The sequence below is a fragment of the Cyprinus carpio genome, chromosome A22, assembly GCF_018340385.1.
Source record: "Cyprinus carpio isolate SPL01 chromosome A22, ASM1834038v1, whole genome shotgun sequence".
Lineage (NCBI taxonomy): Eukaryota > Metazoa > Chordata > Actinopteri > Cypriniformes > Cyprinidae > Cyprinus > Cyprinus carpio.
The window spans coordinates 13649665-13676949 of NC_056593.1; the positions used below are offsets into that span (position 1 = coordinate 13649665).

At 36.9% G+C, this 27285-nt stretch overlaps 2 protein-coding genes and 1 long non-coding RNA gene across 3 annotated transcripts; all 3 read left to right on the plus strand.

Moving 5' to 3' along the window:
- Positions 1-612: 612 nt before the first annotated feature.
- On the plus strand, positions 613-16974 carry capn2b (calpain 2, (m/II) large subunit b). The gene is made up of 21 exons (XM_042711995.1): positions 613-966; positions 1547-1616; positions 3491-3609; positions 4199-4337; positions 8173-8336; positions 8462-8545; positions 8627-8712; positions 9475-9543; positions 9659-9819; positions 13663-13832; positions 13972-13983; positions 14085-14296; positions 14401-14437; positions 15084-15149; positions 15231-15288; positions 15368-15432; positions 15886-15954; positions 16048-16126; positions 16212-16328; positions 16499-16557; positions 16658-16974. The coding sequence occupies exons 1-21, from the start codon at positions 730-732 to the stop codon at positions 16679-16681; spliced, it is 2097 nt and encodes a 698-aa protein (XP_042567929.1). The 5' UTR covers positions 613-729; the 3' UTR covers positions 16682-16974.
- Positions 16975-17084: 110 nt separating this feature from the next.
- capn1b (calpain 1, (mu/I) large subunit b) lies at positions 17085-26325 on the plus strand. The gene is made up of 21 exons (XM_042712467.1): positions 17085-17216; positions 18108-18133; positions 18734-18980; positions 19899-19968; positions 21439-21557; positions 21810-21943; positions 22015-22183; positions 22285-22368; positions 22455-22540; positions 22625-22699; positions 23285-23445; positions 23541-23710; positions 23795-23806; positions 24215-24426; positions 24583-24622; positions 24753-24815; positions 24896-24953; positions 25042-25106; positions 25240-25308; positions 25393-25471; positions 26156-26325. Exons 3-21 carry the CDS (start codon positions 18735-18737, stop codon positions 26323-26325), a joined length of 2082 nt encoding a protein of 693 aa, XP_042568401.1. The 5' UTR covers positions 17085-17216; positions 18108-18133; position 18734.
- A 68-nt stretch (positions 26326-26393) lies between these two features.
- On the plus strand, positions 26394-27172 carry LOC122134901. The gene is made up of 2 exons (XR_006153195.1): positions 26394-26429; positions 26556-27172. It is a non-coding gene; the product is annotated as an uncharacterized LOC122134901 (long non-coding RNA).
- Positions 27173-27285: the final 113 nt, after the last annotated feature.

Sequence of the window (27285 nt, forward strand, 5' to 3'; positions counted from 1 at the left end):
TGACGTTAAATGCATTATTTAAGTAATTTTAGAATAAATCACAGTATGTATCATGATAAAAAGTGACTTTACAGTTTGCTGCTGCGACAAAAAAAAAATAACATAACATCCATATTTTGTTTTCGAAGTTCTTGTAGCCAGTAGTGCCAGCGGTGCAATAGATTAGAAATGCAAGCTCGAGCTGAACCGACTTTAAAATCCAGCAGGTGGCGCTCTTGTGCAGATAATCGAGTTTTGATCTTCATCTCTAACCTACTGTTAGGAAGAAAATGTCATGAACATGTCTGAACGATTGTAAGTTCTGTGCACAAACGTACTTTATTTACACTCCAAAATCCATTATTAATTTAAAATGAAATTAGCATCGCTGTTTCTCCACATGTCTTTGCTGATTAAATCACTGCCATAAAACCGGCCATTTTATGTAAAGAATAAATAACTTTTTTTAAAACACAAATAGTTGTTGATATTTAGTTTGTAGTAGACCTATAACCCTAAGTGCAGCATCAGTAACTCGTGATCAGTCTGATATGGTGTGTTATTGTCCTCGCAGCGACAGCTGTTAGTGTATTTATATGTTAAAACACTCTTCCTGTTCTTCACTGTGATGCGCTCATGACAGCCTCACCACGCCTGGAAAGTTTGGGGCGGAGAGTCACAGTGAACTAAGTTGAAGGATCAAGACGTTTTTACATTTCTCAGATTCTTGGGGCTGTTCAGAAGTGGAAAATGTCGGGAGTCGCCTCTACCCTGGCCAAGAAGAGAGCGCAGGCTGCAGGGTTCGGAACTAACGCCAACGCCACCAAATACCTGAACCAGGACTTCGAGGCGCTCAGGAGCCAGTGCCTCAGCAGAGGGAGCCTGTTCTCAGACCCGAGCTTCCCAGCCGCACCCGAGTCCCTGGGCTTTAAAGAACTCGGACCCAGCTCGTCCAAAACCAGAGGACTAGCATGGAAAAGACCTGGGGTACGGTTTCAGTATCTTAAGCTTTAATATTCAGGGCGGCATTGGTTCATTGGTAATGATTAAACGGGAAATCACGCACTTTCTATTTGTATGTTGCGTTTATGTTGGACCGTTATAATCCATTTCTTTATGAACGAGAGTGTTTTCGTATATCTTTCTTTGCGCAAGTCGCGTTCTTGCGGTCTGTTTGCAGTTTTAATTACTTCTGTATGGCTACATATGCGTCACTGACGTCTCGGCTCTTGCGTCTTTGCTTTTTTTTTTTTTTTTTAGGGTCGCGTCATGAGCGTTGCGTTTTAGCAAAACAGTCCAATTAAAAAAAAAAAAACCTCTTCTGGAGACGAATTATATAGGGTTCAGCTCGCGCGGTCTTAGAATCAAGCAACGTAGGCCTACTAAAGTTTTTCTCATATATTTGTGCTATGTAAATTTGTATTCTGTCATTTTAACAAGTAATTATATTTTATGATTATCTTGGTATATGAACCCACATGTGAATGCAATCTCAGTGTTTTGTGTCTGATTACATTATTAGTTTGATTCTGCATTTCAAACAGGGTGTTGTTGGTGTCTTTTGCAGGAGCTGTGCTCAAAACCACAATTCATCGTCGGTGGAGCTACACGGACAGATATCTGTCAAGGAGCTCTGGGTAAAAAATTAAGAACATTCATCCACCTGCAAGAAACTAATGTTGAGATTCTTTGTTAATCCTCCTGGTTTGACTAAAACTGAAGAACCTGTTCATTTCACACACTGAATCACAGATCTCTTCTCGCTCTCCTCTTCTTGATTCTTTTAACACAGGATACCTGTAAGTCAATACTGTGTGCTAAACGTTTTAACTGCCTCAACCAGAAAATTAGCTTATACTAACACAATCTACTACATTGTGAAAAATGTTCTGTCAGGTAACCTAAAATGTGCTTCATTGCATGATTCATTATGAAAGGTAACTAATTATTTACATCATTACTTTGTAAACATTCCTTGATTATCTTAAAAACATGTTTACTTTAGGAGTGCTGTTTTGGGATCTAAATCTGTATTTAAGCCACCAATATCATTTGTAAGCAACAACAAATAGGCTGTAACTAAAAGGGGGTTTATAGTCTCATAAGTGCATTTACACATGAATGTTTCATTTTTGATGTGAACTGACTGAAAAAAGGAGTAAAACTGGATTCACATGAATTGTTTTAATTCTTGGATGTATATCTTATTGTGTTAATTTACATGTTACTTTACTCACTACTTGGTAAACAAATACGATTGCATAATGCACTTTATACTTTGGTGCAGCACATTATTAATTCTACGAAGTTTTAACAATCAGTTAAGTTCATTGTGAACAAGCAAACACACACAATGTAATTCCTCAAATAAGGGTGGGTCAGGAATTGAAGGATGCTTTTAAGTTAGTTAAAACTGAAATAAGCTGAAAATAAAAGAAATATTAGATGAAAAAGAAAAAAACTGAAATAAGATGAAAATAAAACAGAAATATTAGATGAAAAAGAAAAAAGAGCAAAATAGAAATCTTGCCAACTAACTGAAATAAAAAGCAGTAATACTAAATGACTTAAACTAAAATGAATATATATATATATATATATATATATATATATATATATATATATATATATATATGTAATTTACATTTAATTTAAATAATAATTAAAAATTATACAACAAAAATCACAACAAAATTTAATAAAAAAATTAATTAAATTAAAATAAAAACTGATAGCATCAAGCATCTATCTATCTATCTATCTATCTATCTATCTATCTATCTATCTGTCTAAATATACATTGTCCAAATTCCTCAACAGTTTGGAGGACTTGGAGCACCCAACTTCTATCTCTGTTTTATATCTCATCAGTTAGTTTATATTCTACACTAGTAATATTAGTAACATTACCCTCCCCCTAAACACATAATCTCACTTTCTTTTGCCCCATTCCTTCCTGCTGTTGTGTTTACCGCTGACTGAACGGCTGAGCCAAACACATAATACAAATCATCCAAACCTAGCCTGAGGGCACACAACCACTTTTGTTATTAAAGGCTGCAGTTAAAGAGAGAAGGACTTGGCTGTATTTCTCCTGTAAAGTCTTGCATTAGAAACTTTCACGCACACTTAAAGCGATACATGTGGCAGACTGCAGGAAAAGCAGCCTGGTGTCTTTTGAGGAGGGCAGATTCAAGTCTTAGCATTTCCTACACGCGTCTGCTTTCTTTGATTTGCAGCTCACCACTTGGCGTGACACGAGAACCACAATGGCATTCATTTGCGTCCCTCAAAATGTGCCAGTTCTGTCTTGTCTGTAGGTTGAATGTCAAACATTAAAAACGACTGTCAAAGTTTAATTTTGGAATCCAAATGCAAGTATATATAATTTCAATTCCATATTTATTGAAGATTTACTGAATTCAGGCCATTCTGTGACTTTTTCAGCTACCGACCACAGTGCGGTTGTAAACACAGTCACAGTCTCACTTCCTGTCTTGCTGTCTCCCAGGTGACTGCTGGCTGCTGGCTGCCATTGCCTCGCTGACCCTGAATGAGGAAGTTCTGGCACGAGTGGTGCCCGCTGGACAGGGTTTTGGTGACAATTATGCTGGAATCTTCCATTTCCAGGTGTCTGCATGTTATACTGTTACAATAAATGTGGCACTTTGCTTTATAGTGTTCCCATGCTAATGGCCAACATGGACATTATTTTTATGCAGTGGTTTGTTGCTCAGTGCTTTTATAATTATATTAGTATTCAAAAATATGTAACACTCCTCAAAAATACTGTGGTGATACCATGGTACATAGATGGTATTTACTTTATGTACATGTCATGGAAACTATATTCATATACCATTATGCATACATGCTACTCCAGATATTTTAAAAAATACTGTTGTGATCCCATGGTAGAAAATGTTCAGAAAGCATGGTATTGCCATGATGAACAAACATGGTAACACTACAGTACATTTTCATAAATACAAATAATTGTAATGCATAGTTAATGTCCAAAAATAAAATAAAAATTATAGGTGGTATAGTATAAGTGTCCAAAAAAGTACTTTTTGGTGCATTTTGCTTACTGCTCTTAATGCAGAGTTTGACTCTATAATGTTTCAGATTTTATATATGGGTGTCTTTGGAGTTTGACACACTTTTTGAGACTGAATAGATAATGTGATAATGTAAAGTGTCTACTTCCGTCCTTTAGTTCTGGCAGTTTGGCGAGTGGGTGGATGTTGTCATTGATGACCGGCTGCCGGTGAAAGATGGCGAGCTGGTTTTTGTTCACTCCGCCGAGGGAAATGAGTTCTGGAGTGCCCTGTTGGAGAAAGCCTATGCTAAGTTAGTGTTTGCATATATTGTTCTTTTTTTCTGAGTATTTACAGCAGCTATGTTAGAACTGCTTCAACCAGAAAGTCAGCTTTTTCGTGGAACTTGCTTTCTAGGAACAAACAATAGTATAATCCTTTGTTTTCTTTAGGGCAGTCAGCTGTGGTAAATTATTACCCACAATCGATTATTTTTTAATTGTGGCAACAAGTCAGTTTTAATGAGTTCAGTATTTGTATGTATAATTTTTAAACCTTTTTAATGAATTTCAATTTACTATATTAATATATTTGCCAATTGGACAATTCTATGCAAATTAAGACTAGTGCAAAAAAAAAAAAAACACATTCTGTCTTGATCTGGTTGTTAGTGAGCTTTGCATACAATCACAGCAGGCTTTACCAACAAATACGATTGCATAATGCACTTTATACTTTGGTGCAGCACATTATTAATTCTACGAAGTTTTAACAATCAGTTAAGTTCATTGTGAACATTGTGAACAACCAAACACACACAATGTAATTCCTCGAATAAGGGTGGGTCAGGAATTGAAGGATGCTTTTAATTTTGTGATGAGTGTGGTTAGATGAAAATAAAACAGAAATATTAGATGAAAAAGAAAAAAAACTGAAATAAGCTGAAAATAAAACAGAATATATCAGATGAAAAAAGAAAAAAAATGCAAAAATAGAAATGTTGCCAACTAAACTGAAATAAAACAAGCAGAAATACTAAATGACTAAAACTAAAATAAAATATATATATATATATATATATATATATATATATATATATATATATATATATAGATATAATGTACATTTAATTTAAATAATAATTAAAAAATATATACAACAAAAATCACAAAAAAATTGAATAAAAAATTAAATTAAAATATCTATCTATCTATCTATCTATCTATCTATCTATCTATCTATCTATCTGTCTAAATATACACTGTCCAAATTCCTCAACAGTTTGGAGGACTTGGAGCACCCAGCTTCTATCTCTGTTTTATATCTCATCAGTTAGTTTATATTCTACACTAGTAATATTAGTAACATTACCCTCCCCCTAAACACATAATCTCACTTTCTTTTGCCCCATTCCTTCCTGCTGTTGTGTTTACCGCTGACTGTACGGCTGAGCCAAACACATAATACAAATCATCCAAACCTAGCCTGAGGGCACACAACCACTTTTGTTATAAAAGGCTGCAGTTAAAGAGAGAAGGACTTGGCTGTATTTCTCCTGTAAAGTCTTGCATTAGAAACATACACGCACACTTAAAGCGATACATGTGGCAGACTGCAGGAAAAGCAGCCTGGTGTCTTTTGAGGAGGGCAGATTCAAGTCTTAGCATTTCCTACACGCGTTATCTGCTTTCTTTGATTTGCAGCTCACCACTTGGCGTGACACGAGAACCACAATGGCATTCATTTGCGTCCCTCAAAATGTGCCAGTTCTTTCTTGTCTGTAGGTTGAATGTCAAACATTAAAAACGACTGTCAAAGTTTAATTTTGGAATCCAAATGCAAGTATATATAATTTCAATTCCATATTTATTGAAGATTTACTGAATTCAGGCCATTCTGTGACTTTTTCAGCTACCGACCACAGTGCGGGTTGTAAACACAGTCACAGTCTCACTTCCTGTCTTGCTGTCTCCCAGGTGACTGCTGGCTGCTGGCTGCCATTGCCTCGCTGACCCTGAATGAGGAAGTTCTGGCACGAGTGGTGCCCGCTGGACAGGGTTTTGGAGACAATTACGCTGGAATCTTCCATTTCCAGGTGTCTGCAAGTTATACTATTACAATAAATGTGGCACTTTGCTTTATAGTGTTCCCATGCTAATGGCCAACATGGACATAATTTTTTTTATGCAGTGGTTTTGTTGCTCAGTGCTTTTATAATTATATTAGTATTCAAAAAATATGTAACACTCCTCAAAAAATACTGTGGTGATACCATGGTACATAGATGGTATTTACTTTGTGTACATGTCATGGAAACTATATTCATATACCATTATGTTTACATGCTACTCCAGCTATTTTTAAGAATACTGTTGTGATCCCATGGTAGTAAATGTCCAGAAAGCATGGTATTGCCATGATGAACAAACATGGTAACACTACAGTACATTTTCATAAATACAAATAATTGTAATACATAGTTAATGTCCAAAAAAAAAAAAAAAAAGTATAGGTGGTATAGTATAGGTGTCCAAAAAAGTACTTTTTGGTGCATTTTGCTTACTGCTCTTAATGCAGAGTTGACTCTATAATGTTTCAGATTTTATATATGGGTGTCTTTGGAGTTTGACACACTTTTTGAGACTGAATAGATAATGTGATTAATGTAAAGTGTCTACTTCCGTCCTTTAGTTCTGGCAGTTTGGCGAGTGGGTGGATGTTGTCATTGATGACCGGCTGCCGGTGAAAGATGGCGAGCTGGTTTTTGTTCACTCCGCCGAGGGAAATGAGTTCTGGAGTGCCCTGTTGGAGAAAGCCTATGCTAAGTTAGTGTTTGCATATATTGTTCTTTTTTTCTGAGTATTTACAACAGCTATGTTAGAACTGCTTCAACCAGAAAGTCAGCTTTTTCGTGGAACTTGCTTTCTAGGAACAAACAATAGTATAATCCTTTGTTTTCTTTAGGGCAGTCAGCTGTGGTAAATTATTACCCACAATCGATTATTTTTTTAATGTGTGGCAACAAGTCAGTTTTAATGAGTTCAGTATTTGTATGTATAATTTTTAAACCTTTTTAATGAATTTCAATTTACAATATTAATATATTTGCCAATTGGACAATTCTATGCAAATTAAAAGACTAGTGCAAAAAAAAAAAAAAACACATTCTGTCTTGATCTGGTTGTTAGTGAGCTTTGCATACAAGCACAGCAGGCTTTACCCACAGCAGGTGTTTTCCTGGAATAAAGGTGTGTCATTTGGTGTAGTATGTTTTTAACTTAGTGCTTACCATCGTGCTAGTAGCATTTCTCTCTTACTCTCATTCTTTCATGTTTATCAATGTCAACCGAACACATAATGGTGTAAGAGTGGGTTTACAGCCAGTGGCCTACTAATTCTGGAACTCTCATGTGAACTATGAGAATGGGGATGTCATGCATGTGCATTTATAGTAGTGCTGCAGTGATGATGTGTTTTTGTTGGCCAACCTGTACGTAAGCATCAACCTGGTTCCTTTGACCAAAACCCAATCTGTTTTTTCCATTGGCTTTTGGATTGTTGCCAAAAATAAGCTCTGTGACCAAGAAAAGTTTATGATTCTTAGCTATTTTGTTTATCATGATAATCTTCAAAAATAGGCACAATTTTAATAATAATACAATCGGCTGAAGTAAAAAGCTAAATGTAGGCTATACATGGACTACACCCTGATTTCATGACTTTAACATCACCATCATTACGATTTTTACAACTCTTTCAGACTTTATATATAAAACAATTTCCTGAAAGCTGGAGTTTGAATAGTTTGCAAGAGTGCGATTCTAAACAAAATGAGGCTGTAAAAGTGGATTAGTGAGTTGATGAGTTTATCTGTTCGGTGTGATGACATTTAATGTCACTGTAGTCCCATTTAGCCACTTGTTAGGAACCACTTTTTCAAGACAAGTAAAAGCTTTAAATAAATCACAAGTGGGTATTATTGGTGTTTTTTGTGTTGTAAAATAAAACGGGAACATATCTTGAGCTTCTGTTCACCACAGACTTCAAAAAACCTTATTGATGATGGAACAAAAAGTGCAGAAATGCTAACTTGCTTCTGGGTTTTGGTCTATAAAAATGTCATTTTAAAATATAATGGGAGCCTTTGGTTTTTGTGTATGTTTTGTTTCTTTGTCAGGAGGCTCCACCAGTGAGGGTTTTGAAGATTTCACTGGAGGCATCGCTGAGAGCTACGAGCTCAGTAAACCGCCGTCCAACATGTTTCAGATCATTCAGAAAGCCTTGGAGGCCGGAGCTTTGCTGGGCTGCTCCATCGACGTGAGATTCCTGTTTTTGACTTGAAGTTGGAATAGCATAATTATTATTATTGACCAATCGGCAATCCCTTTTGGGTCACAAGCCCCGCCCGTTTTCACATAGCCCTGTTTAATTCTGTGATTTAGATCACTAGTGCTGCTGATTCAGAAGCCGTCACCCGCCAGAAGCTGGTGAAAGGCCATGCCTACTCTCTCACGGGGGCAACCGAGGTATGAATAGAGTTATTGGCAGGCCTCTTTTTTCAATAATATAATACATTTTATCATTAGAGTACATTGTGCTTTGTCTAAGTGAACTATCGTGGCCGCAAGGAGAAGCTGGTTCGTATGCGTAACCCTTGGGGGCAGGTGGAGTGGACCGGAGCCTGGAGTGATAGGTACGGTTTCATTACCCCACCAGCACCAGAGTTATATATAAGTTCATACAATTAGCTAAATATAACTGTAATGTAAAAAAACTGTAATTCAGAAATTATAAGGTAGCAACCATGCAATATTGGCGTTAAAAATGGTTGTTGATGAAGTTGGATTTTTTGTTAATAACAAGATGAGAAAAAATGTGCATCATGACAATAATTAAATGATTTTAATTAAAACAATCCGTTGATGAAAATATGATGATAAACAGTGGGGCAACAGTGGGTCTTATTCACTAATAATGAGTATGCATGAATTTGTGCGTGAAATCTGCATATGAACGTTTTCAAGAACAAATCATGGTTCACCAATAGCATAGAAAAAAATTATTCGAAATGTATGAAAAAATGTAGGAACAGCTGAAATCCACGCAATTAATAATAAATGAAACCCAATGTTCATCCAATATTATTTCAGGAGCTAGTTTTCACATGTATTTTTGTCTAATGTCGATATATATTAAAATTGTTGAAATCATTACAAACTGAGTCATTAATAACTGAAGTCATTCACATATAGTCTTAAAGGTACAGTACAAATAAAAGTTTAATTTTAAGGGTCAACGAGTAAAATGCACTTGACTATTTGGAAAATTATGACTTTGGGCAAAAGTATACCATGCCTGTGTGAATTCTGTTGAATTCATAGTTCAGTGGAACTGATTTGGAAATGATAGCATTACTGAACAGCTGATGGTTATCTTTTTTTTTTCTTTCCTTTAGTTCATCCGAATGGAACAGTATTGCTGCTTCAGAGCGGCCGAACGCCAGCGCTGAGGATGGAGAATTCTGGTGCAGTTACAAACTTGTTTATCTATGGATCTAGATTTAGTGCAACTGTAATCAAGACACTTGGATTTTAAATTCAGTATGTTTTAAATTCAGTATGTTTTGTCTCTCTGTTCAGGATGTCATTCTCAGATTTCCTTAGCCATTACTCTCGTATAGAGATCTGCACTCTGACCCCGGATGCCATCACCAGCGATTCGATTAAATACTGGGCCGTGTCCAACCACGACGGCACATGGAGGAGAGGCTCCACCGCCGGGGGCTGCAGAAACAACCCTTGTGAGCACAAAAAACCACAAACACACATCAAACATTGGGTGTTAGATTCATTTTTTGAATCACTCCATTTCAGTAGAAAAATGTATTCACATTCACATTCAGATCCTAAAAATGATCGGCCCTAATTAAGTGCATATGTACCCATATCATAGCATTAAGTTGGTTAGTTTAAGGTTGGTTTGTTTTGTTTAACAATTTTGCTGATGGCTGCATCCATTTGTGGAGTTTTTTGTTGCACATTGTGTAATTAATTAAATATGTCTCCTAGGCCTGTCGTGATAATTAAATAACTGTGTAATCGCGATTATTTGATCTAACCGCGGTTGTTTCAGACAACCATGATTATTGTGCTTTTTATATGGGACAAGTGGGAGTCATACACCAAAAGAAGATATTGTTGCTAAAGGAAAGTCGATTTGTTGCTTAAAGTTGCTAAATGTCGTTGTGATGTCATTGCGTGATGACGTCATTACGTAATCACAACGCATAATTTAGATGTGTTCTTAAAAATGCATAATGTTAAAATATAAATAACTTTTTATACACAACATTGAATTATTGAACATACACATTTTTGCACGATTACGGTTTTTTTTTTATTAGTTAGTACTAGTAAAACTACACATTCTGAACAATTGGTTTTAATCAGTCTATTAGTAGTCAGTATGCTACACTCTAAGAAAAGAATTCACTGGTTTTTACCTGCATTTTAAATTACGCATTGTATTTTGTGTTTCGGGTTGAAGGGTTACAACAGATAACGGATAATGTCCTGGAAAATTACTAGAAGCCTACCTTTTCCATTTTTCTAGGTTTTCTTACAGTATAGACTACTAACTGATCAACAATCGCAGGTACAACAAGCTGTATCATAAATGAACAATTATTAAATTATTATTATTATTATCAAATTGAACAATTGCAAATAGCAATAATTTAATTCACGTGATGTGTGTACTGCTAGGCATCTTTGGTTTCCTCTTTTTGTGAAATTTAGATGGAAAATGTGTGCCAAATAAAATTTAAAAATTGCTAAATTTGTTGCTAGGTGCTTTTGGAAGAAAAAGTTACTAGGTTAGTCTGAAAAGTTGCTAAATTTAGCAACAAAATTGGGTGTGACTTATGTTGCTTCAAGCACATCATTCTGCACCCTAGATGTGCATAAGAGCTTTGTGTCGCTCTGTTTGAAGTGTTTCACATTTTCAAAGTTTTGTACACAGAAAGCCTTTCTTTTTCTCATGATTTCTATCTTATTTCCATGAATGTATTTGGTAAGAATACAAATAGTTAACAGAATAAACATGTTTAAAGGGATAGTTCACCCAAAAATCAAAATTATGTCATTAATGACTCACCCTCATGTCGTTCCAAACCCGTGAGACCTCCGTTCATCTTCGGAACACAGTATAAGATATGTTAGATTTAGTCCGAGAGCTTTCTGTCCCTCCATTGAGAATGTATGTACGGTATACTGTCCACGTCCAGAAAGGTAATAAAAACATCTTCAAAGTAGTCCATGTGACATCAGAGGGTCCGTTAAAATTTTTTGAAGCATCGAAAATACATTTTTGGTCCAAAAATATCAAAAACTACGACTTTATTCAGCATTGACTTCTCTCCCGGGTCTGTTATGACCGCGTTCACAGCACATCCGGTTCGCGATCAAATCACTCGATGTAACCGGATCTTTTAACCAGTTCACCAAATCGAACTGAATCGTTTGAAACGGTTCGCGTCAACAATAAGCATTAATCCACAAATGACTTAAGCTGTTAACTTTTTTAACATGGCTGACCACTCCCTCTGAGTTTCGATTTTAAATTAAAACCAATATCCCGGAGTAATTCATTTACTCAAACAGTACACTGACTGAAAACCGAGCCAGATAACGAACGAAACATTGACTCGTTCTCGAGTCAAGGAACCGTTTCTGTCGGACGCGTCCAATTCGAAGAGAACCGAGGAGCTGATGATACTGCGCATGCGTGAAGCAGACTGACACACAGCGCGTCTGAACTGAACTATAATTTTTTTATTCAAATGCAGTTTTTCTTTTGGTGATTGATTCTGAACTGATTCTGTGCTAATGTTATGAGCGCGGGTAAACCGAAGGCTTGAATCAAGGGCAATCATCGCCAATGAAGTCATTACGTCGAGCGCAAAAGAACTGGTGAACCGTTTTTCGGCAACCGTTCATTTACGCATTTATTCGGTCAATGGGTCAATGTAGTTTATATGTGAATCAAACTGTCCGAAAGAACCGGTTCGCGGAGAAGAAAAGAGAACTTCCCATCACTACCGGTGATCCGAAAAGCCGATGCAACCGGTTCTTGACTCGAGAACGAGTCAATGTTTCATTCGTTATCTGGCTCGGTTCAGTCAGTGTACTGTTTGAGTAAATGAATTACTCCGGGATATTGATTTATTTGAACTCAGTGGGAGTGTCAGCCATGTTAGGGGAAAAAAGTTAACAGCTTAAGTCATTTGTGGATTAATGCTTATTGTTGACGCGAATCGTTTTCAAACGATTCAGTTCGCTTTGGTGAACTGGTTCAAGAAGATCCGGTTACATCGAGTGATTCGTTCGCGAACCGGATGTGCTGTGAACGCGCTCATAACAGACCCGTGAGAGAAGTCAATGCTGAATAAAGTCGTAGTTTTTGATATTAGGAACATTGGACAAGACACCGCTTTTGGACCAAAATGTATTTTCGATGCTTCAAAAAATTCTGACGGACCCTCTGATGTCACATGGACTACTTTGAAGATGTTTTTATTACCTTTCTGGACGTGGACAGTATACCGTACATACATTCTCAATGGAGGGACAGAAAGCTCTCGGACTAAATCTAAAATATCTTATACTGTGGTTCCGAAGATGAACGGAGGTCTCACGGGTTTGGAACGACATGAGGGTGAGTCATTAATGACATAATTTTGATTTTTGGGTGAACTATCCCTTTAATTTGTATAGGCCTAATGTTCACCAAAGATTTTTTTTTTCAAGATATTATTTTTGCTGCTAAATTATAGTCATAGCTTATATTTTTTTTATTCAAATGCAGTTTTTCTCTGTAATGAGGAAGTGAGTAATTTAGTGGATTGTGTTTAACAAAGGGTTTAAAAAAGAGTGACCATTAGTTCCACAAACACAGTATTGATATTCTGTAGAATTGGCCGATTCTTAGAATTTGTAATACTTTATGTAATCTTGCACTGCAAAATAATAACTTATTAAGATTTAAAAGATAACATCATAATTATTTACTGAACACTTAAACTAATCACAATTATATTATGAAATCCATAAAAAACAGACTATTAATCGTGATAATCGGCATAGTCGCCAAAGCCCAAAAAACAGACAGTTAGTCGCAATATCCGTTACTACTTTTAGACAATTAATTGTCAGCCGAATTTCAGAATCGTGACAGCGTTTATACGCATTTATTCGGTCAATGTGTTTTCAATGTAGTTTATGTGCATGTCTTTTTATTGGATAAAAAAAATACCTTTCTCCATTAAGGGAATTCACTTTATTTATGTGCATTTCAAGATTTTATCTGCATCTTAACGTTTCAATGTGAGGATGGTTTGCTGATGGCTACATCCATTCATAACGTTTTTTTGTTGTGCATCAAAGAATTTGTTTGGTAAATTGTTTAGATTATAGTTTATGCGCATATCTTCTTGTTGGAAAGAAAAATATTTAGCTCAATTAAGTGCTCATGTTTATATGCACATTTAAAAATAATTATTTGCATCAATGCATTACAAAGTTTGGTTGGTTTGGTTTGGTTTGTTTAATAATATTGCTGACGGCAGCCGTTCATTGCTCCTCAGACACGTTCTGGATGAATCCTCAGTATGTGATTAAGCTGAACGAAGAAGATGACGATCCAGGCGATAATGAGGTGGGCTGCAGTTTCGTGGTGGGTTTGATCCAGAAGAACCGCCGCCGTCTGAGGAAAGACGGCGAGGACATGCATACTATCGGCTTTGCTATTTATGAGGTGGGTGGAGACACAAGGAGCATCTAAACGTTGTGATTATGATGTATGTAGAGGAAATTAACATAATTACTTCAGTACACCTCCCAGATTACACATCTGTAACATCAAATCAACATTTTTCTTTTGTTTGTTTCCACAGTTACCTCCGCAGGTAAGAGTTTAACTACAAAGAAATGCGTGGCATTTCTTTTGACCAATCATACCATTAATTGCAGCATTTCTGGCTCACTGATTGGCCATTGTCTCCGTCAGTTTCACGGTCAGCGCAATGTGCACCTCGATAAGAACTTCTTCCTGACGCACGCACAGAAAGCTCGCTCTGAGACTTTCATTAACCTGAGGGAGGTCTGCACGCGCTTCAAGCTGCCGCCAGGAGAGTACCTCGTTGTGCCGTCTACCTTCGAAGCCAACAAGGATGGAGACTTTTGTCTGCGCGTCTTTTCCGAAAAACAGACCGAAACACTGTAACGTATCTCACCTATGTGCTATATGCCAGTATGAGTGTTTATATTTTTATTTTGAATACTTGGTTATGAATTTGATTGGATAATCTTATGTTTACTCCTAGACCATGTGATGACCCCGTGGATGCTGAATTACCTGATGTAAGCAACTCTCAAGATCGCAAAGCTCTTAAAAGTCAACAGCAGAAAATTGGAATATCACACAAAACATTTGCGAATAAAACACTATTTCCATCCCGTGTGTTCAAGAGAACAAAATCAGCTCCTTCTAGGAAACTGGTGCAAAGTATCAAAAATAAAAATGGAAGACTTTATCCGATCACATGATCTGTTGAGGCAAAGACACTTGACTTCTTTGTTTTGCATCGAGACATTTATTTGGTGAATGCGTTTCCACACATTTCCACAGTTTCTGCGCATATCTTGTTGGATATAAAAATTATACCTCAGTTAAATGCATAAATATTTCATAAGAATTTTAAGATTTTATCTGCAACTTGGTGTTTTCATCCTTGATTTTTAAATACGATATCTCAAAATTTGCATAATTGGATGAAAACATAGTTATTGACCGTTAATAATATTTTTCACTGTTACAAATAAATTAATAATTAATCAGTTAAATTATAAATAGTATTTATTTTTTACTTAATAATAATATTAAGAATAAATATAATAATAAATATTATAACATAATAATAATAATAATAATAATATATTTTGTGATAATCAACATATTGCTAAAATGTCTTATTGAACCTGGAGCATTACTTCCTCTCGTTTTCAGGAGATTGTCTCAGACGATGCAGTTGATTCTGGATTCAGAGGCATGTTTGTAAAACTTGCTGGAGCTGTAAGTAGAGACGACTTGTTATGCAGTAAACACTCAAATTTTTTAAAACGCAGAGCAACTGATGCATACTTCTCTCTACAGGACATGGAAATCTCAGCCACAGAGCTCACAACTATCTTAAACAAAATCATCGCAAAACGTAAGTACTCTTGCATCCTTAATTTCCGCTCGAGATCTAGGAAGGAGTTTGAGGAGCTGCTTGATGTGTTCTTTTGTAGGAACTGACATAAAGACAGACGGCTTCAGTTTGGACACGTGTCGTATCATGGTGAACCTCATGGATGTATCCTCTCAGCTGCAACTGCTTACGTTTTGTTGTTTGCTTCAGTTTGGACACGTGTCGTATCATGGTGAAGTGACCCATACTCGAAATTGGTGCTCTGCATTTAATCCATCCAAGTGCACACACACAGCAGTGAGAAGTGAACACACCGTGAACACACACCCGGAGCAGTGGGCAGCTATAGGCGCCCGGGGGGTTCAGTGCCTTGCTCAAGGGCACTTCAGCCATGGGTATTGAGGGTGGAAGAGAGCGCTGTTCATTCACTCCCTCCCACCTACAACTCCTGCCAGCACCGAGACTCGAACCTACGACCTTCGGGTTACAAGTCCAAATCTCTAACCAGTATCCTCTCAGCTGCAACTGCTTACGTTTTGTTGACGTATGTGCTTGAGCCGGGAATTACAAGAATTTGGGGTGTTTCTGAATTGTAAATTTCCCTTAACTGTATCTCAGGACAGTGGGAATGGAAAGTTGGGTTTGGGAGAATTCGCTACTCTGTGGAAGAAAATTCAGCGATACCTCGTAAGAGATCCACCAGATGCCTTTACCACAATTATCCATTTAAAATGATTTCTTAATGTCATGACATGTTGCTCCGTTTTATAATATCCCCAGGGGATTTACAAGAAGAATGACATGGATAATTCAGGAACCATAAGCACTCCAGAAATGCGCATGGCGCTGAAAGAAGCCGGTGAGATACTCACACATATACAAACAGAAATCATTTTGGTGGCATATTTTAATATTCACTTCTTTTGTTCTCTTTCTTCTTCTAGGTTTCACTCTTAATAACACTATATTTCAGCTGCTGGTAGCACGTTATGCCGAGACAGACATGACTCTTGACTTTGATAACTATGTGGCCTGCCTCATGCGTCTGGAGATGATGTTCCGTAAGTCCTTTGGGTGTTTGGTTATTAAATATTTTGACTAATTTAGTATATTTAGCCCTAAAATCATCATAGAAAATGTCTGTGTATGCCTGTTTATAATAGTCCCTAGTGTAGGGTGAGCGCCCCTGTAGTTCTGGAGCATCATTAGTGAATGTACCTCTCGTTTTCAGGGGTATTCAAAAAGCTGGATCCCCACCAAAGTGGATTCATTGAGCTGGACTTCCAGCAGGTATGTCATGCTATAACATTATATGAAAATAAAATAATTAATAACTTACATTTCTAAATAAATAAATAAATTTTAAAACACATTTTCTTTGTCTTTTTAGTGGCTGAACTTCTCTATGATTTAGATGACTCATTGCCAGACCACAGCACTCAAGAGTGAATTATTATGATCACGTCAAATTTTTTTAAATAAGTATTTACTTTTATTTTTAAATTGTCTATTTCACTTTTGATCTGTCTTTCTTACTTCTAAAGTGTTGCATGATTATATTACGTTTGGCATTGCCACACAATTTTTGTTTACAAATGCAAACATCCTTGAACAAGGAGAATCTTAACCACTGTGTAATAAAAACGTGTGTGTGTACTATTATGTGTTTTCTGTCTAAAGGACATTATTAAACACTTTTGAAACGGTGCTGACTTGTTTTTTGAACATGACTGGATTGGCATTTCCGGTCCCTTTAAGGCTGGGAGAGGCTGTTCATGTGACCCCTCAGCTGTCAATCATTCGTTAGTTCCTCCCTCATGGGCGTGGCCGTTCACTGCGGTACCCTGATTGTTGTGTCTCCTCTGCTCTGATCCGTTCATCCTTCTCTCTTTGCCAATATTTTAAAACGCACCCGCTGGGCAGATAACACTAGTGACAACTAAACGCTGGTAAGTTTTGTTTAACTTTTCCGTGTTAACTACATGCGATATCCGTCTGTTATGTGTCGCAGTGCGAAATCTTTGTCCTATATTTCCAGCAAGTGACGAAACAATTTTTTATTATTTTAAATAGTGTATTTCTTTAATTTCAAACGGTGCTTGTGAATCTTATGATCTTATTCATTTGTAAACAAAGCGGACAAATTATACACAAGCAAATCAACTATTCATGCATTTAGGGCGTGCATCATACTTGCATTATATTGACACATAAATTATACATTCATTAATATTAACTTTTGTGGGTTTGTCTGGGTTGTGATCAGTTGAACATAAAGTGAGCTCAAACTGAATTAAATATTACAGTAATAGCACTATATAAAGCAATATGAGTGAATATGTGCAGCTGTTTTTGAGGGCGTGTTCATTCATCATAATCTAAAACAAACACTAGAGTGCTGGTGCTCAGTCTGGCTTATTGATTTCACATCACAAGTCAGCTGACATTTAGTATCAGTAGACAATGCAGTGTTTACATTCCACATGATCTGCCCCATTGCAACTCAAAGAAGTCCACTGGTTAGAAGTTCATTATTTTCTGTATTTGGAGAATACCTGTCCTTTCATACTCTACACACATGTGTAGATTGACAGTTACATGTACTGTACATTTACACATATGCAGGCAACAAAGAAGTACCACAGACTACCATAGTATTTATTTATTTATTTATTTTGGAGATTAACCATGGTAATATAGTTTGATGTACTTTGGACTGTCATGTAAATGTGATACATGAATATATTATACACTATGGTATAATTTGTGTTAGCAAATTAGCATTGAAGTGATTTCTCCTAATGTTAAATATGATTGTAAATGACCTTTTTCTCCTCAAGCTCGTGGCCCACACAAGGAACTTAAGGTATATTCACTGTCTTGTTAGTTTTTCTGTAGTTGCAGTTCCAGAAAGGAATGATAATGAACTAAATGTCCAGTGCTAGCATAGTTATCTTAGCTGGGTCTGTGTGGTTTTCTTTAGCACACGCTTAGAGAACTGCCCTCCGTGGACATTATTATTTTTGCTGCAGAGATGATGGGTAATTGTATTACGAGACAGCATGGAATTAGCCTGTCATTAGTAAACCTCTCTCTAACCTCAGTAAGGCACTTATCGAGTGTCTGTTGTAGAGGGCATTTCTCTCAGCTAGATGGAATAAAAGTCGCATGAAGGCTGCTGCACTAATATTGGCAATATGGCTGACCATAATCGATAATAAGCAAGCATCATAAGCCTTTTTTATCAGCGGCACTTTGCACTAAATGCTCAAAGACACTGAACGTGTGCTGTTGAATGATGGTGACTTTCTTGCTTCAATGGAACGCAAACCAAGAAGTCTGTACTTTTTTTCATGTTACAAAAAGTGAATGGGATCTCAGGGATATGGGTTTGGAGAAATATGGGATTTACTTTAGATTAAAGCATCTGTTTAAATGACTGCTTCTTTATTTTGGTGCGCTACAGTATGTATTCAATTGGAGGAGTGTCGACGCGTATCTACAAGGAACGCTTGCAGGCAGAAGGGATGGGAACTAATGACAATGCGGTCAAGTTCCTGAGCCAGGACTACGAGGAGCTGAAGAGAGAGTGTCTGGAGAGCGGCAAGCTGTTTGAGGACCCTTGCTTTCCCACCGTGCCTCAGTCACTGGGCTTCAAGGAGCTCGCGCCAAACTCCTCCAAAACACGCGGTGTGCAGTGGATAAGGCCCACTGTGAGTGTTGGCGAGCACGGCCTATACGAACAGCACGCTAGTTACTACATACAACTGCATAGTCATTATTTTTGGCATATTTTAACACTTGAGAGGGAGTGGGAGGACAACGATTGAGAAATTACACAAGCTAGACTCGAACTCTAATTTCCCACATTAGAACTAAGGTGCAACAATGGGCTCTTACTACCAAGACAAGTCTCATGTTTTTATTTTTAGCACAACTTTACACCTTAATTGATTGGGATAGAAAAAAAACTACAGAAAATCAAATAAGAAGAGATTGAGAAAATTCATGAGCTAGATTCAAACTCTCATTTCCCATATGAGAACCAAGGTGTAACTTCTGGTGTTAATTACTGAGACAAGGTGCTTACTTTCATTTATTTTTACAGTTATCAGTTGTATTGATTGTTAGAGTAGAGAAAGGCCAGGAATTGAAGTGGGAAGATCAAGATTTAGAAATTACATGAGGTAGACTCAAGGCAAACTACTAAGACACGGTTCCAGCAGTGTAGGTAACATTTGAAAGTTAGAGTTAGGGATAGTTTAGCTCTTAAAGAGTTAAATTACCTCCTTCTTTAAAAAAAAAAAGTTATGCTTAAACATTGAATTCATTATTTAAATTGTATAAGTAATATAATTTCATCGGACTGTGTATCCTTCTCAAAGCTCAAACAATATTTTCATAACTTAACTGACAGTATCCAACTTGTATAATATACCTGTATGCACTTAGACTAGTTTTCATTTGACATACTGAAAATGTCATCTCACAGATGTATAAGTATGTTTAAAGATACAGTTGAAATGAAATAATGTTTGCAGTGTGTGTTGTTATAGGCTGACTGGGAGAGTAGCACACTTAGGTTGAGGTGTTGCTCTTATGTGTTGTGTTTGCTTGCGTAATGTTTGCAGGAGCTATCAAACAATCCTCAGTTTATAGTGGGCGGAGCCACACGTACAGATATTTGCCAGGGGGCCCTAGGTGAGTATGTTCTGTACTAGCCTGGGTGTGTATGTTTGAGCATGCTTGCACACGTTAGCCCACCGGATATCAGGAGCTTTATTTGTGCTTGACTGCAGTCTGGGTGACCCTGCAGCTTAAATCTAATATTAAATCTTAAATATACAGATAGAGGTAGATAGTGAGATGGATGGTTGTAATAATAGACAGAGATGGATGGATGGACTAATAGACAATTGGATGGATGGACAGACAGACATATGATAGATAGATAGATAGATAGATAGATAGATAGATAGATAGAGAAAGATATATACTGTATGTCACTGGAGCACTGTATCAACCAATCAGAAGCCAAAAATGGAACTACCCATTTTATTTTACTGCAAATATTATATATTCTGGGTTTTCTGAATGAACTAATGGCAAATTCCATTAAGTCAAAATATGATTCATAAAACCTCTATGATCACAATTTGTAGTGTTTTCTGTCTCTTTTGAGAGGAAATGTGTGTTAGGGGGCAGATCAGTGTATATGTGTGTGTTTCCTGGTTGGTGGGGAGTTTAGACACAATGCCTGAGTGGTGATTCATACAGACATGGGTGTAGCATGAGAGAACTCTGGGATTGCTGGCTGCAGGCCACAGTTAATGGCATGTTTGTGTGTGTGTGTGTGTGTGTGTGTGTGTGTGTGTGTGTGTGTGTGTGTGTGTGTGTGTGTGTGTGTGTGTGTGAGAGAGAGAGAGAGGGTGTGTACTCACCAGTGACAAACTTAGTGTTTGTACAGCAAACAGTGGGTGGAGGAGGATGGCGAAGCTTATCACATATATGCATTTTACCTCTCATTAAACACACAGAAACCCTCATGACGTGGTTCAAGCCTCAACAGCCAAAACGGGTTTAGCTTTGACAAGGGTGTTTGCGATAAAACATCTTTCACCCGGACTAAATGTTCTGTACTGAAATTGTGCTGTTATCTCATCTTACAAACACATTCTCCACCCCCTCTTCAGCTGTCGGTGGAGGGCTCCCCCTAATGGGACATTGTTCTACATACAAACAATTACCACATTTCTAAAAACGTGTAATAGTCTTAGTTTTAAAAAAGTATTATAGTTACTACAGTTATTTTCCATTTGAACTGAATGAAAATAAAGTAGTAAAAATTATTGGCATCAATTATGGTAACCATGGTACATTTTTAAGTAACAGGTTAAACTTAGGTGAAGTGTTTTTTTGTTTGTTTGGTTTTTATTTAATTTTTTTGTTCAACAAAGATAATTGCATAATACCTGTGTTTGAGCTCTGAACACTCATCTCACCTTGCCATTGGTTGGCTAAATAGATAACCCCGCCCCAAACTCATGTCATTGGTTGAGACAGTTGGTATGTGACTCAATACTAAAATACATATATATGTTATATGAATTAGTTTAAATAAATGTTCTGTAACAGTAAAAGTATTTTATGTGGTAATTTTTCTCTACTTAGGTGACTGTTGGCTGTTAGCTGCCATTGCATCCTTGACTTTAAACGACAGGCTGCTTCACAGAGTTGTACCTCATGGACAAAGCTTTACGGACGAGTATGCTGGCATCTTTCACTTCCAGGTGCTCAGCCGACTGTTAATGAATGACAGAAATGTAGAACACACATTAGCAGATATAATACACATACAAAGTTCTTACACTCTAAACTTCTGCTTTTCATGAATTATTTTTATTGTTTACTATTTTAATATTTTTAGATTGATAGATAGATGGATGGATGGGTTCACATCTTGGAGTCATTATCAGCAAATGTAAATTTTTGGGTGAACTGTTTCTTTAATATAAATGTATTTGTTTTACTAATATGTGCAGTTCTGGCAGTTTGGCGAGTGGGTGGACATTGTGATTGATGACCGTTTGCCTGTGAAGGATAAAAAGCTGATGTTTGTTCACTCAGCAGAGGGAAATGAGTTTTGGAGTGCCTTGCTGGAAAAAGCTTATGCCAAGTGAGTCTCTTCATCTCTCGTTCTTTGCATATGATTATTAGGGAGCATAACATGTGCGTATGTGCCTGTAGGCTGAATGGCTCATATGAAGCACTGTCTGGAGGTTCCACCATCGAAGGCTTTGAGGACTTCACAGGTGGAGTGGCCGAGATGTATGAACTGCGTAAAGCTCCTAAAGACTTGCACCGCATCATTGCCAAAGCCTTGGAGAGAGGCTCACTGTTGGGCTGCTCTATTGATGTGAGTCCCCACAGTGCCTACTACAGGCCTGGAGACACAATGCAACATTTATGGATATAGTTACCCAGTTTTTTGTGTAATTGAGTGTATTTGTCTGGTAGATCACCAGTGCCCTGGATATGGAGGCCGTAACCTTTAAGAAGCTGGTGAAGGGGCATGCATACTCCGTCACAGGTCTCAGAGAGGTCAGGATCACCTTTAAAATATATCTTGAGCTTGTTATTTTACCATTTTAATTATTTGCATCTGTATTTTGTTGTTTCAAATTTAGGTGAATTTCCGTGGCAGCAAAGAGAGGCTGATCCGCATCCGAAACCCTTGGGGGCAAGTTGAATGGACAGGGGCTTGGAGTGACAAGTGAGTCGACCAATCAGAATTAATTTGGATAGACTTTCTTATACAGGACTTGCTCATAATGTAATACTTATACTTCATTTTCAGTTCTTCTGAGTGGAATGGGATTGATCCAGCAGAGAGAGAGGAAATGAACAACCACATGGAGGATGGCGAGTTCTGGTAAATCTCCAAAGAAATCTGGTATTTATGGTTCTCGCACCTTTAACTACATGTAGGTGCTGTGTATTAGGGCTAAGTGTCAGTCCCAAAAATAATCAGTTTTTTTATTCTGAGATGTTGGCAATCTAGAGTTGACTGTGTCTATTAACTTGATAACCTAACCACTACACATCACAGTAGAGTTGTGACTGCTAATAAAGAGGATTTTTATTCACCCAGTCACTTGAATCTTTTGGTTCTGTTCACAGAATTGACTTGATTCATTCACTGATTCAATCAGTGACTCTTTCTGTGGATTACATCGTCAGGTTTTTTTTGTTTGTTTGTTGGTTTGTTTTTTGAGTGAGTATTTTAGTAATTTTTTACATCGTCAGGTTTTTTTTGTTTGTTTGTTGTTTTGTTTTTTGAGTGGTTTTTTTGGTTTATTTATTTTTTTTTCATAAAAATTGAGAAAATTAGTCTGGAATCAGTTCTTGAAATTGAACAGCCCTACTCTATGTACTAAATTATCATTTCTATTTCCTGTATGAATGTTGTATTTCCAGTAATGTAATTTACTGATGCTTTGTTCTCTGGCCACTTTAGGATGTCATTTCAGGAGTTCAAACGTCAGTTTTCTCGTCTGGAGATCTGTAACCTCACGCCAGATGCTCTGAGTGAAGATTCTCTAAATTTCTGGAACACAATTAAGTTTAACGGCACCTGGAGGACAGGAAGTACAGCAGGGGGCTGCAGGAACCACCCCAGTGAGATCAATTCACACAACCCCAATAAAACTTCATCAGTACTTCACTGCATCAGCTAAAACATACGGAATTACATATTTGTCTTTTTTTGGCAGACACATTCTGGATAAACCCTCAGTATAAGATCACACTGCTGGAGGAAGATGATGATCCTGAGGATAATGAGGTGACCTGCAGCTTCCTGGTGGCCTTGATGCAGAAAGACAGGCGACGTTTCCGCAAGCAAGGGCAGGACATGCACACCATTGGCTTCGCCTTATATGAGGTTGGAGGACAAAAACAACAGTTGCAGACTTTGTTAAATATTACTTTGAATAATTTATTGTCTTTTATTCCTTTTTTTATTTAGGTACCAGAAGAGGTATGGAATCCTTTCATTATTAAATTAAATTAATTTAAGGTGAAGTGTGTAATTTTTTAAATGTTAAAATACTTGCTTGTAATATGCATAGAATTTAAGTTGTTTGTTGGTTGATTTTTCTTAAATGTATAAAGACTAAAAAATACGTTGCTCTGTTTAAGTATTTTGGCCAACCCAGCATAGCAACAGTGGCTCAAACAATGGCGTGAAGTTGTTGTGGGGTGGTGTGATATTTTTTGATGAATGATGGAAGGGGGGGTGTTGTGGAAACCTGTTTGAAAACAATTTTTTCAAATCTGTTTGGTTATAAAGAAATTGCACACTTCACCTCTTAATTACATTCAATTTCTAATTGTTTTGAAAGTGAACAACTTGTGATATGAGCTCTTAATTGCTTCTGTTTCTTAGTTTCGTGGTTCCCAGAGCGTTCACCTCAAGAAGGACTTTTTCTTGCGCCGCACATCCTGCGCACGCTCAGAAACCTTCATTAACCTGCGGGAAGTCAGCACACGACTGAAGCTGCCACCTGGCGAGTATCTCATAGTGCCTTCAACTTTTGAGCCTGGAAAAGAGGCCGATTTCGTGTTGCGAGTCTTCACTGAGAAACAGTCAGAAACTCAGTAAGTAGCTCCACTGTTCAACTAAAATAAACAACAGTGGTACAAAAATATTTATATGTAAATTTTTATTTATTTTTTTACTAGCTTATGTGCTGTTGTTGTTTTTTTATTTGTGCAGCATCACTTTAATAGAGAAAATTGTCTTTCTTTTTTTAGAGAAATGGATGACGAGATTTCATTTAACCTGGAAGATGAAGTAAGGACTTTTCTGTTACTTAAATACAACACTGACACTGGCTCTGACCTGAAAACCAACAACAAAACTCACACTGCTCACATTTCCTTCAAAAAACAAAACCTAAAACTTCAAAATGTCTTATCCACAGCCGGTTTCAGAGGAGGACATGGAAGACTCTTTTAAAAAACTATTTGCACAGCTGTCTGGAGAGGTGTGTTTATATCTATGTTTGTTTTCATTATTATCATTGTGTATTCCATTAGATTAAACTTGATCTAAACTCTCTTGTAGGACATGGAGATTTCAGTTCACGAGCTCAGGAACATTCTGAACCGAGTGGTTGGGAAACGTAAGCTCAACTGACATTTGTAAGTGTTCTTATCTGATCTGTGTCTATGTGTACTTGAGAAATCCCTCTGCTCTTCTGTGTTCTTTAGACAGAGACTTAAAGACAGATGGGTTCAGTTTGGAGTCGTGTAGATGCATGGTCAGCCTGCTGGATGTATCCTCAGATTGTGAAATGCTAACTTTTACAAGTGACTTTTGCGGATCTAATAGTCTATATATTTCATTATTTCATTTGATTATTAATAAGCATTTGGTTGATTTCGTTGGCCTTGACTGATCAAACTCAGAAGGATGGCAGTGCACGGCTGGGAATTGTGGAATTCCGGATTCTATGGAATAAAATCAGGAAGTGGTTGGTGAGAAACTGACAAGTCACATAACCTTCCCTACATCTTGTGGGTAGTATGGTGGCCACTCAAATTCATTTTTCTCATTTGCAGGGCATTTTTAGACAGTTTGATCTGGACAAATCTGGCACAATGAGCTCGTATGAAATGCGCCTCGCTGTGGAGTCAGCTGGTAATAAAGAGTTTTTAATGTTCATCCTGTTAAAATATTTGACCATGGAATGTTTTTGGTTATAAATATTAAGGAGGAGCATTGATTCAGATTTGATTTGACAGCTCTTAATTCTTTTTTGATTTCAGACTACACTGATGAGTGGACCAGCTCATACCTTTACAAATATGTTCTCACGCATTGAGTAAATGTGTATTGAGTAAATCGATCTTAGAATTTCAAATTAAGTTTGCATTTAATCTAGTGATGGGATGAATTAACCATTTTGAAGCTTTGAATCAACTGCTTTTCAAATTGATTCACTGTTTTGAAGTGCTGGAAATACCACACGCTGGTTATGCCTGCTGGTAAAAACTGTTAATGCAAAAAAAAAAAAAAAAAAACATGTATAAATCATCTTATGTCATTAAATATGAATTAAATGAAATAGGCATCCTCTGTTAATATGTCTGTAGCTATTATATTAAATTAATAAATCATCCTATGTCATTAAATATGGGGGCACAGTCTGTAAAATATGCGTTTTTTTATTAATTTTCATGGCTTCTTTTGCTTGTTCTATGGAGGGTTTGGTTGAATTGGAAATTTAGTAAATGTATAAAACTGATCCAAGATTGCTAGTTTAACCGGTGAAAATCGATCATTTTACCATACCCTAATATTGTGCCTTTTCCTTGTCTTCAGGTTTTAAACTCAATAACAGGCTACATCAGATAATTGTGGCGCGATATGCTGATGGAGATACGATAGATTTTGATAACTTTGTCTGTTGCCTGGTCAAACTGGAGGCCATGTTCAGTACGTCATTTACACATATAGTTCTCTTTTTGCAAAAAAAAGGCGATATATTTTGATGGGTTTTTCTTATAATGACTAATTATACAACATGTCTTCTTTTGGAGATTTTAGTTTTGTTGAAATGAATGGTTAAGGCATCGCAGAGCTCAGTTTTAGTGAGGTGGGTCATTTCTTACCTTCCGTTCACCTATACTTTTCAGAATGGTGGAAAATTATATTAGTTATGCACTGAAACCTAATATTGCACGTTATATTAAATCATTATCTCTTTTGCTCTCTCTTACAGTGGCTGTACCTGACCATGTGTGGTTGATGTGTGAAGAGCATATCGTGCTGGACTAGAAGGGCCAAAATCACTCCCTCAAATGCAGCTTTAAGCCATTACACCCAAAGACACTTGAGCAGTCCAGTACATACTGCCTTAAAACCCATCCCCCATTACATGAGGCTATGGGACTATATGCCTTTTGATTGAAAAAGGGATTTCCTTATTATGCAAGATGCATTTATCCATTATGAACCACCAAATGTTAATGGTAATATAATATATATAAAAATATATTCCAGCATTTCGGTGAACAACTTAACATAGCTTTATGATTAACTGCATGCTATTAACCTTATGCTGTAGGTTATTCTTCTGTACTCACTAATCTAGCGTAACTTAGAATTTGATATTTGCACTGTTACGGCCTTAATTTTTAAAGACATGTTATTTTTATTTGATCTTGTCAGTGTAAGATTTTGATAGCATTTATGATCACTGTGATTTGCTCTGCAATTATTTATATAAAAACAACTTGAGTTCTTCTAGGATATTCAGGGAATTGTGCTACACTGGATCTTTTCTTTTATGCTGCTTCTTAATGGAAGGAAATGAAAATAAAGGTTACATTTAACTTCTTGGTGTGTTATGGCTTTTTAATGGCTGATGATTATATATTTAAAATAAAGTTTTGGTTTTTTTTTCTTGCCATTCTTAGTCTAAACCTCGCATTCCAAGAAAGAGTATGAAC